The sequence below is a fragment of the Camelus bactrianus genome, chromosome 12 (genome assembly GCF_048773025.1).
Source record: "Camelus bactrianus isolate YW-2024 breed Bactrian camel chromosome 12, ASM4877302v1, whole genome shotgun sequence".
NCBI lineage: Eukaryota > Metazoa > Chordata > Mammalia > Artiodactyla > Camelidae > Camelus > Camelus bactrianus.
Genome location: NC_133550.1, coordinates 43,429,037 through 43,441,303, shown reverse-complemented (window position 1 = coordinate 43,441,303; position 12,267 = coordinate 43,429,037). Strand labels below are relative to the sequence as shown.

Below are 12,267 nucleotides of genomic sequence, written 5' to 3'. Positions count from 1 at the left end.
TAAGTCCATGGCACATTTAAAATTCAAATACTAAAGGGAGAAATCACTGCTCTACTGACCCTCTACATTCATAAATATACTGTCCATGCATTGGGAGGAAAAGCAGTATCACTTAGACTAGTTTTAATGTTTAGTTGTTTAATTCATCTACAATTTTTGTAAATGTTTGGTGTGCAATAAAGATTCAACTGTATATTTTTCAAAATAGAAGTCTAATTATCTTAACTACATACTAAATAGCTACTTAATATTATCTTAACTACATATTAAATAATTATTCATCTACTTCCCCACTGATTGGAAATGCCATCTTTATCAGAAAACATATATGGGGTCTGCATCTAGGCTTTCTACAATCTATTTTCCTAATCCTGTACCATGATCACCATATTTTAATTCCTATAGTCTTATACTGTGTTCTGAGAGGTGGTTGGACAAGTTTCTTCCAATTTTTTCTTATCATTTTTTTCTTGGCTATTCTCGCACATTTAACTCATTCACAATGACTTTTGAAATTGGCTTGTCAATTTCCAGTAAATTCCTCAGGCAAAACTTCCCATTCTAGATGGGGGGAGTAATGATTATCAGACTTACTCCCCAAGCATAAACAATCACACAAGTCAGCAAAATATACAAAGCAACTGTTTTTAGTTACTGGAAAAGAGAAAGCACAGGGTTATGAATCTTAAGAGAGAAAAAACAAGTGAGAAATCCATCCTCGATTTCTACATAGGAGCATTTTTCAGACCATGGCATAAGGACGTAGAGCCCAAAGAAATAGCTGTAGTCTCACTAGGCAGAGGAAACAGGAGTCAGAATTCAGATCTGCTAAAGGGCTTGGCTGGAATTTTGAAGGCAGGGTAGAAGAGAGGAGCTCTGAAGAGCAGAAACCCCCCAAAATTTGCCTATGAGTCCCAATGAGTGGTCAATACAAACCTGCTTATGCACAAGGAAACAAGGCTTGGTAGAGAACGGAGACTGTGAGCTGAACAGAGATTCCCATGACTACACAGCACTGAGAGATGTTCAAGCTCTGAACAGATTTGGGTGAGCACTCCAGGCATTCAGCTGAGGCCTCAGAAAGGCCACTAGTACCATACAGCTCAACAATAAAGGCTACTCTAGATCCACCCTAAAAAGTCTAAATCCAACAAAATCTAGCTGGGCCAGGAGAAGTTAATTGTTTGCCAGAACAAAATTCAACATGTTTTAGAAGACAGAGTGATCCATACTCTCATACACTTAGCATACAACAAAAAATTAAAAAAACATACAAAGAAGCAAAAAACTTTGACCCAGATTTGCCATAAATGTTGGAATTGGCAGACAAAGACTTTAAAATAGTTATTATAAATATGTTCAAGGATTTAAGGAAAAGATGGGTGTAACGAGCAAGCAAATGGAAAATCTCATCAGAGAAATGGATAAGCTTACAGTGGATTGGACACTGCATGGACAAAAAGCACCAGTGAACTTGAAGACAGGCCAGTAGAAACTATGCAAACTTAAGTACAAAGAGGAAAAAAAGCTTGAGAAAATGAACAAAGCCTCAATAAATGGTGGGACGATAGCAAGTGGTCAAACATGAACTTGGAGTTCCAAAAAGAGATGAGAAAAAAATTAGGGTAGAGAAATAATATATGAAGAAAACACAAAATTTTTCCAAACATGATGAAAATATCAGTCCATAGATCCACACAGTCCAGTGAACCACAAGAAAAATATACAAAGCCCTGTCTAGGTTCATCATGGTCAAATAACTGAAAACAAAAGATTAATCACTAAAAACAAAAATCCTAGAGCAGGAGAGAAAGAAAACACACATTACATACAGGGGAATATGCTGCTTTCATATAAAAAACACAAACCAGGAATGATGTCTTTAAAGTGCTGAAAGAAGAATTAGCCACTGAAATAAAATTCTACATCTCAGCAAAAATATCCTCTAAAAAGGATAAACAAAAAGCTGAGAGAACTCATTACCAGGAGCCCTGTAATATTAGAAATAGTAAATGAAGTTTTTTAGGGTGAAGGGAAATGACATGAGATGGAAACCTGGATCTACACAAAGGAATAAAGAGTGCTGGAAAAGGTAAATATGGCCGTAAATATAAAAGCCTTTTTGCTTCTTATTTTCTTTAGAAGAAAATGGTTCCTTTATGTATGTGGGTGCATATCCTATGCAGAAGTAAAACTGTCAAGAGGTGGGTAAATGGAGATATATTTTTGTAAATTTTAACATTAGAATTTTTATAAGTTCTAATATTGTATATAGAATGGCATGAAATTAATTCAGGAATAGACTGTGATATGTTAAGAATGCATACTGTAACCTCTAGAGGTTCCCACGAAACAAAAATACAAGACAAAGAGAAAAGCTAAAAAGCCAATAGAGGAGAAAATAGGATACTAAGAAACACTCAATTGATCCAAAAGTAGTAAAAAGAAATAAACAAATGAAACAAATAGAAAACAAAGAGTGAGATTGTAGACTTAATCCTAACCATAGGACTAGTTACATAAATTCAAGTGGTCTAAGCACTTCAATTAAAAGGCAAAGATTTTCAGACCCAAGGACTTTAAAACAAAGTTACCGTCTATAGTTAGGTACATAAAATGCATCCAAAGGTTGAGAGTAGTTACCTGGAGCAGCAACCTCAAGCATTATGTGCAGTTGTGTGAATGACTTTGGAACACAGCCTAAAGGTGACTCCAGTATAATCCCTAGGAGAAAAAACTGGAACGTGAGTTCCAGTTAATAGCTGACATTATTTACATTTATGAACTTGTTTAATTTCCAGAATGACTCTATGAGGAAGGTACCCCTTAGTACCCATTTTATAGGGTAGCAGACTAAGGCCCAGAGGAGTTACGTCATATTCTCAGATCACATGCTAGTGAAACTAGCCAATTACACTGCACCACCTGAAAGACACCATGTCAACAGAGAGAAGGTGCCCAGCAACCGCCAGAGGCAAGAGCAATCGGCATGTCTCCAGCCAGCCCAGAGGAGACAGTACCTGACCAGCAGAACCGATCATGCAGTTTCCTTGGCAGGAATGTAATGTGGAGGAGGTGGGCCCATTGCGCTATCCTAACCTGAGAAAACTATCCACCAAGATTTTTTGAACAAACTTTCTTGCCTTAGTTCCAGAGCCCACTGAGCCCTGGTTCTGACTTTGTCGGCAGAGGAAGAAGGCTCTGACTGAGGCAGGCAAATGTTCCAGTCCCTCTGAAAGTTAGCGTCATCACTGTAAATGAGTAAACTGGGATCTGGCTCACATTTCAGACTCTCTAACACTTGTGAAGCCTGACTCCATTCCCCCTGAGCCTTCTCACCTCTGGGTAAAGAGCGAAGGCAGGACTTCTAATCCTTCAGACCTTTGGAAGAAAGTCCTAGGCTAGGATGACCTCATCAAAGTGAAGTTCTCAGGAAGCTGCACAAACACCGATAGCCTGGGCCTGAGTGGTCAACTAAGCCCTCTCAGCTCTCTTGGTCTCCAGCTGCAGTAAGATGAGCCAAGAAAAAAGATGGTAACAAATGAGTGACAAAGAACTCATGTGGTCAAGCGCGTATGTGGGAAGTTGCCAAAAAGATGAAATCCTTATTCATTAAATTTAACCAAATTATTTATCAAAGAACATTCCTCCAGAGGCCTCTGCAGAATTCCACATGAATCACTCATTCCAAACAGTAAGAACACAACTGATCAAAAAAATCCTCAGAACCACAAGGTTCCAGCAAGTTGAAGGCATTCCATTAAGACCAGGTGTGTGGAGTAGAAAAACTGTCGATCTCAACAGAGAAAACAAAAAAGTAGTGAAGCCACATATTCCCCATGCATAACATGTGTGTATAGCAGTTCTGAGTTTGATATTTAAAAATCCACAAAAATGACTCTTTTCTGAAGGAGCCCATGAAAACTCCCACCAAAGCCACCTGCACATTAGAGGTCAACCCTTCATCAATTCATTCAACCCACGTTTTTGCACCATTCCTCTGAGCCTTCCCCACCCTATACCTGACGCTCCGCAGTCTCTCTCTCGCTGTATCTGACTCTGAATTGGACACTCTCCCCTGACACCCACCTTACCAGCTCCCTCACTTCAGTCAACGCCACCTTAGCAGAGCTGGCTCCCCTGGCCGCTGTGTGTAAAAGAGCACCTCCCATCCCTGTTGCTCCATCCTGTTACCCTACAGTATCTTTCTGCAGAGCACTTATCACTGGTATATTTGATTACTGCCTGTCTCCCTTTGGTAGAGGGAGCTCCATGAGAGGAGGAATTCTGTCTCATTTGCTTTCTGTGGTACCTACAGAAAGTACAGCAGTCCCTGGCATGGGAAGACACAGCGAATGAAACACTTGTAATTCAAAGTCTAAAGGGAAGAGAGGCCTAAGCTGGCACAGCCCTCACTAACAGGGCACTGTGGTGGCAGAAGGGAATCACAGCAGGCTCCGCCTGAGAGAACCGGAAATATTTCTCGAAGGAAGAGATGCAAAGCAGGATGGCGAAGGGAGGGTGGAAGTGGGGGCATCCCAGGCGTGAAGGGAACACACAGAGAGGCACAGAACGTACAGAGCATCGCACACTTGGGGAGCCTTGCGTAGCTGCAGTAAGGTGAATGGTGAACGGGACAAAAGACGAGGTTATAAAAGAAGACAGAGCAGATATGCCGGGACAAGTATGCCTGGGCAGGGAGTCACTGGGTGGTTTTCACCTGAGGAACTGCACAACCAGATCTGCATTCACAAAGGTCTCTTTGCAGGCTGTAGGGGAAAGGGAATAAACACAAATCTGTAGTCATGGAAAACATTTAGTTTATTGCCAAAGTCTTCACAAAGGATAATGAAGCTGAAAACCAAGGCAGTGCTGGGGATGGAGATAAAACAGGGACCATGACTGGATGCAAAGATAACTGCCACTTTCCCAAACTCTGCTTCACCATTATTTCCTTTGGAAAGCGCATTAAAAAAAAAAAAAAAGTGAAAGGGAATTTTTTAAGGCTCATCTCTCTCTCTCTCACACACACATACACACACACACAGACACGCACACGCACGCAAGCAAATACTTCCAGGTATGGCTACATCCAGAAACCACACCACGTAACTAGACAGCAGTTTCTGTCTTCTGCCTTCACCTTACAGCTCCCCTCTCCTCTGAAAGAATCAGCATCTTTCTCAGGTCAGTTCTTTGTGCACGTACACAAAGCAGTACAGGTTTAAATAAGCCTAAAGGTAGCAATCCCACAACAAGAGCCTGTAGTTCCAACAAGACTCACTGGCTCTCATAGGACGGGGGATGCTCGGTTCCGGACGGCAAACCTGAGCTGAGCCTGCAGCTGGACTGGAGATGGGGCATTCTGGAACGTGTAGAGGGACCGTCGGGGAGGGCTGGCTCCTCAGGAACACTTGGGCACTGTTTCCAGAAAATAGGGAATAGATGCCAGGTAGACAGAGCACAAGGTTCCGATTTGCCACCTGCTCCCATCAGACAATGAGCTGCTGCCTCCTCTTCTCCTTCCCTCCCCTCAGTTTGGGGCTTGGAATGTCCCTGTGACTCTTCCTTACACAAGTCTAGGTCAGCGCCCCACCGCACACTTCCTTATCATCGTGCGTATCATCTTCCCATGGGACACATCCCTTCATAATTATTCGTATCTATTTTTCCATTACATTATAAGAGCTCCTTGAGGCTAAGGGTGTCTTTCATCTCCACGTACTTAAAACCCAGCACAGATATGTGGCACATATCAGGGGCTATGATTATTAAAGGAATGTTTTGAAATCCAAAACTTCACATTATTGACGACTTTTCAAACTTTCATAAGTTCTGTCTTACATTAGTGTTACTTTTTTCTTTTTAACGTTTATATTATACATAAAGAATTCAATACAAGGGCAAGGAATAAAGTATCTCCTAGCATTTAGTCCAGGAAAAATTTTCTCTTATCTGAACAACTTGATAGAAATTCTTCTTATTAGAAAATGAAACTATGTCAGCCACCATCATTCCATTAATACCCTGGCTGCAGGCCACTCAGGCTATATCTCCTCGTGCCAAATTTGCACTAACCAAGGTGACATGGCTCTAGATAGCACTGTCTCCCCATTCCCTCCAGTGACTGACGTATACATCGGTATGTCACTTATCATAAACCACTTCAAATTATTTTTGAAAGGAAATAGACATAGGACACTAATAGCTATTATTACTAGTCAGAATGCACATGGCATACTCTGTCTTGATTAGCTAAATCAACATTCGGTGCTTCTGCTTATGTTGAGCTCCCTGATGGACACATCCAGAGTTGGCACCTAGTAGGTGGGAGCTAAATGGCTCCTCCCAGAGCCGGCCCGGTCACCTGTACCTCTGTTGTCTGGGCCCCATCCACTGGATGATAGAGCTCTGCCTCCTCTTCATATTAACATCGTTTTATATATAAATACAAATGTTTTGACCAGCCTCTTGGGACAGTCACATGTTACTTCCTTGGGTAGGGAAAATTATCAACTCAAGTTACATAATGTATTTAAAAATTAAACAAGAATGAGATATCCAATGATGGTGACAAGGATGATGGCTAAGATTTATCTAGTGATTATTAAGTGGGTGTTCCATGCACATTTGCACATTTAAAGGCCATGACAACCTAGGTGGCAGGTTACTACTAACATGCTAATTTTACAGGTAAGAAAGCTAGGGTGTGAGAAGTTAGGTAACTTCCCCAAAGGTCACACAGCTAGTAAGTGGCGGGGCTGGGATCTGAACCTATATATTTAGGTTCCACGTCCGTGCTCGTAACCACACAGATACATAGCATGTACAGAAATAATACTGAGATGGCTGGAGTCAAAAGTAGCTGAGACCCTTAGAAGAAAAAACTACTGACTAAAAGTATGACCTTCTGTTTATCTTTTTTTTATTCTTCTTAGACTCATTAGCACAAATTATAATCAACCCCTCCTGAGCGATAATGTCCCACTGAGAACATAACAAGGGTAAGAGCACAACAAAGGTGAGCTGTCAGGCAAGACAGAGCTGGGCTCATACCCCCGCCCAACACATGCCAGCTGGGGACACCCAGCGTGTTATGTCACACAGTGGGCACAAAGCCAGGTTACCGCAGGGTCCACAGTGTCCCCCCAGTGACTACCTCTGTGCCCGCCCCCTTCCTGTGAGAACTGTCTTCTCTCTCCACCACCAGAGCACATGGTTGGTGTGGCCCCTCCTCCCCAGCCAGGGCAGCTGGTCTCCGTTGGGTACCTGGATGAACTTGGACAATCACAGCATCTCACTCCTGGTGGAGGGATGGACACAGGGTCCTGGCTGAGTCAGAGTCACCCCCGGTACTTCTCTAACTGGAGCTGGGAGCAGCGTCCCCTCTCCGGTCACAAAGCTGTGAGGATGTCAGCCCAGAGTTGGTGGTGACCTCACACCAGAGTGTCTGAAAGACTGAAGCTGGCATTTGGGAAAGGGAGGGAGAGAGAGAGAGAGAGAGAGACGACAGCACTGGAGCCCTGGTTCTCGTCTCTCCTTCCCAACTCCAAGGCTGTGAACACATCACCAACTAGCCCCCTTAAGAAGTGGAAAAGAATTTCTTTGCGTTTTTAATCCGTTTCACCTAGATGAGCTCTAACTAACTCTTGAAACTCAGTTTTCTCATCTGCAAAATGGAGAAATTAAAACAACAGCTCTTCCCTCCCAGGCCGGCTCTGATGGTGAAATGAGATACACAGTCTTAGGGACTGAGGGCCCCACGGCTGTTTGCTGACATTCCTAACACCTGTCCCAACAGACTGCTGCCGAAGATTACGGAGTCATTCTTGGTTCTTCTCTTTCCTGTCACGTCCAACATGACAACAAGTACTGCTGGCTGTAACTTCAAACTACAGCTGACTCTTGAGCAACATAAGGCCTTGGGACGGCGACCTTCTGTAAAGTCAAAATCCACATGTAATCAAAATCAGTCTGGCCTCTGAAGCCGAGGTTCCTCCATATTTGCGGTTCTGCATCCGCAGACATAACCAACTTTGGTTCGTGTAGCACACTGGTATTTACTATTGAAAAATCCACGTGTAGGTGGACCCTTGCAGTTCCAACCTGTGTTGTTCAAGGGTCAACCGTATAGATTATCTAAAATCCAACCACTTCTTGGAATCTCCAGGGCCACCACTCCAGACCAAACCCAGATGAGAACTACTGCAGTGGCCCCTCACAGCACCTCCTGGCTTCTGCCCTGACTTTTGACAGGCTGTTCTCCACCAGCAGTCAAAGCGATCCCACTAAAATGTAAGTCGGAGACAAGAACACGCTCCAGTGCATCTCATCACTCAGCGTGTCCATCATGGCTGTTCCTTTCCCCTGCCTCCCCCTGCTCTCTGCCACGCCAGCCTTCTCGCTTGTCCTCACACAGGCACCAGGCTCCCACTTCAGGCCTTTTACTCCTGTTCACTCTATGCAGGACTCTTCTTTCCCAAACAGCTTCAAGCCTCACTCCCTGCCCTCCTCGGGTCTCTGCTCAAAGGCCACCCTCTCTGTGAGCAGTCGCTGAACACCCTGTTTAAACCAGCAGATGCCTTCCCAGCCAGCTCTGTTTTTCTCCACAGCACTTACCACCATCTGACCTACCATCTCTAATTGCTTATTTGTTTATCGTCATGCTTCCCTCTCTAGAACATAAGCGTCATTTGAAAGCAGCGGGTTTTGACTGTTTTGTTTACTACTATTCCTGCCACGTAGCAGGCACACAATAAATATTTGCTGAAAGAATAAATGAATGAATGGATGAATGAATAAATTTGCCCTCAGTCTCCTTTTCTGGGGGTTGAGTGGTAAAACATGGACTTTAGCAGGAAAAAATGTCGAAACCATAGTGTGAGACTTGGCACTTACTTGGCGCAGCGCACCCAGTGCGTATGTCGGTACAAGGAATACAGGAAGCGCTGGCGATACATGTTCCATACTTTGATGGATTTGTCTTCGGAAGCTGTAGCTAGAAACTGCCCATCAGCTGAAAAGTCCACACTTCGAACTGGAGCTGTGTGAGCTTTAAATTCAGAGGACTTCCCTCTCCTGGAAATAAACAGTTTGATATTTATAACATTGGATTTGATTATAATCAATATCTAATCAGTATACATACTTTGAAACATAAAATAGCTTAACTCTTCTAAAAACTGAACAAAGTGTGAAAAGGCTGTGTTGTACTGTATTCCTCATCAGTGCTGTTTCAAGTTGGTTTTGTTAATTAAAGTCACAGCTGATACTTAATAAGAGAGACCCTGGTGGTCCTCACCCTAAAATGCATTTGCTGATTTTGTTTTAATTGGAAGCTAGGGAAATAATATTTTGAACACATCTCTAACATGCATTTTAAGTTGTTCCTCTAGAGACAGCAACATACAGCCTAAAGAACCTGCAACCTAGAAAAGCTAAGATTCACTAAATGAAGAGCTCTAAGGCAGTGTTTTCAAACGGGTCATGTGAAGTTGTGTGGACTGGCATTCTGGGTTGGGAAGGAGATGTCCTCTGTGTTATTTGCCTCCACACAGAATGTCCCTCAGAGATCTGACTTTCCTGTTTTCACCCACCAGGAATGGGAACTGAGACCCCTGGGGTGTAACTAAAGGCCTCACTTACCCCTAGGCCCGATCTTACATTCACAGATAAAACAAGATAAATGGTAATAACATACTTCAGTACTCAACACCTTGAATTTTCAGATGTATTTTTTTGTATCTAGAAAAAAGAGAATAGTGAAAAAAAAATGCTGGAGAAAATACTGTGTGGTGTTTAAGGAGAAGCAACAGAAAAAATGTTGAAACAATTAGGGACAGGCTGAGAAACACTACTCCGCGTCAACGTTCCCAAGTCCCGAGGCGCTTTCACTTTATACTACATTCAGACCGAGCCAGTTTTCCATTCAGAGAGTCATATTTATACAGGTGACGCCTTATGGGGAAAATCACCATTACTGTTTGAAAAAGATCAGGCAGCAGAATTTGCAGAAGCCTGCAAGTTACCCTCAGCTCCTCCCCTCCTCCCCAACATCCAACAGGTCAGCAAACCTACTCAGCCACAGAGATACTGCTACGGGCTCCTAGACATCTTCTGAATCCCTCCTCTTCTTTCTACCCCAGCTATGCTTGCACTAAAGCAGATACACCCTCAATATCCTTCACCTAGATTACAGCAAAAGCCTCTTAACTGGTCTCCCTGCTCTAATCTTTTATCCCCCTCCGGTCACCTACATACTGCGTTTATAACCTTGCTAAGTGTGTAAATTCCAAGCGTGTCAATCCCAGTGTAAACGTGTCACAGGCTGCTCTCCAAGGAAAAGTACAACGCCCAAGCTCTTTGGCGAGACATCCTGCCACTGCACTGAACTTTGCGCATTTACAACAGTCACAGTGCTTCAGATATACCTGTGGCTTAGTACTTACTCCTTCTTAGCCTGACTATGCCCCCTACTCCCAAAGCCCCCTCGACTAACCCAGAGTCTTCACCGTCCCTCTCCGCTACATCTATTTTGCTTATTACATTGTACAGTACTTTTTAAAAAAATAGACCTGGTTCTCTCCTATAAAGCAGTAATTTTTTAGAAGACAATGGTTTACTCATCCCTAAAAGACTATCATTTAGCACAATGTCAGGCATATAAAGAGAGCTCAACACATTTTTGCTGAATTCTGCTGGGAAGAGTTAATACTTAAATGTTCTTAGGTCCAACCTGGCTTACCCTTACAGTGGTCTGTAGAAAGCAGAGGAGACTGTTATAAATCTCCACCACCTGTTATATATGGTATTACACCAGGACAACTAAAATCAGTATTTTTTTAAAACATAGGAGTGAGTATTCAGGGACTAGTTCAGGGAGGTTTCAAGGGAAAGTTCTGTGAATAGAATTCAGTAGAAGCCTGATTTTAAGCATGAAGTCTAGAGAAAATAAACAGAAGGCTTGGCACCTGCTTTGACCAGGAAGCCAAGAGACAGTCAGTATCACGAAGATCTGCCCTGATCTCAGTGCTGCCCTCCATGCTCCAGGAGGCAGTCCTGTTTGCCTTCTTTCTGAAAGCCCCTCCTCCACCTAGAGACTGCCAGATACGGATCCGGTCTCAACAGGAAGCATTTAAGAAACCAAGATAAGACTGCATCGTGTTCACTGTGCTGGTGCTTAGCAGATTTCCAGTTCCTCACCCTGCCTTAACTTTCCGCCTCCCACACAACGACCTGCCCTTTCTGCCCGAATTCTCTTGACTGCCCACTGGGGCAAGCACCAGGCCACACCTGCTTCCCACCTGGCTCCCACTCCTTTCCTAGCCTGCCAGCCACCAGCCGTGGTATGCATTCACCTGCAATTCCCGTCATGCCTGTGCACACACCACCACTCCCCCACCACAGGATGTGGACTCCACCGACTGCCCCTCCCTTTGAATCTCTGCAGGCGGTGTCACTTACTTTGACCAACAGGGTGTGGCAGAAGGGACACTGTGCAAGTTTCAGGTCCAGCCTTTAAAAAGTCTAGCAGCTATGGCTTTTACTGTCCTAGATCTAGCTGCCACGCTGTAAGGAAATCCTGCTGCTAACGGAGAAAGGGCACATGGAAAACCAAGGCATCCCAGCAACAGCCAGCACCACAGCTGCAGGCCTGTGAGTGAGGCACTGGACCTGCCAGCCCAGCTGCCAGCTTTATGGGGCTGTGTGAGGAATAACCATCACCAACAGGGCAGAGGAAACCCACAAAACTGTGAGAAATGATAGTTATTTTACTAAGCTACTAAGTTCTGGGGACTGTTAACACAGCGACAGACAACTGATTCGTCAGTCTCCTTCTCATCGCCATGATCCACTACTGCCCTGGCCCCAGTATGATATGATTTAGAAAGAGGAACCACAGACAGCGACACAAGCCTAACTGCTGCACTTTAATTGGCCAGTACAATTTAATAATTCAGTGTGCTTTTAGCTTATCTACCCTTAGGCAGTTTATTCACCGAGATTTCCTTGAATTAGTAATGGGAGACTGAGGCATGCTGTGCTGAAAACGGTAAACCACTGGTCCTAAATTCCCAAGGTTAAGGATCTTAGAAAATACCTTCCCTTACAATTCCTTCTACATTGCCCTCTGCACTGTCATGATAACATGTCGCATCTCCTCAATCGCTTTTGCTACCTCGAGATAATGTTCAGATTTCTCAGCACGGAGTTTCCCTTGGGTAGTGGCAGGGGAAAAAGTGTCCACTGGCAGGAAAGTGCCCTGGG

The 12,267-nt window shown here is 43.7% G+C and overlaps 1 protein-coding gene across 4 annotated transcripts in view; it reads right to left on the bottom strand.

Moving 5' to 3' along the window:
• The window catches only part of POC1B (POC1 centriolar protein B), an 85,086-nt gene that overhangs the window by 49,505 nt on the left and 23,314 nt on the right, over positions 1 to 12,267 (bottom strand). For all 4 annotated transcript variants that reach the window (XR_012510747.1, XM_074375313.1, XM_074375312.1 and 1 more), the window contains one exon: positions 8,899 to 9,078. Coding sequence is in view for 3 of the 4 variants with exons in the window: in XM_074375313.1 (XP_074231414.1) it covers positions 8,899 to 9,078 (180 nt within the window). In the remaining variant the exon portion in view is untranslated. The remainder of the gene's footprint in view (positions 1 to 8,898; positions 9,079 to 12,267) is intronic.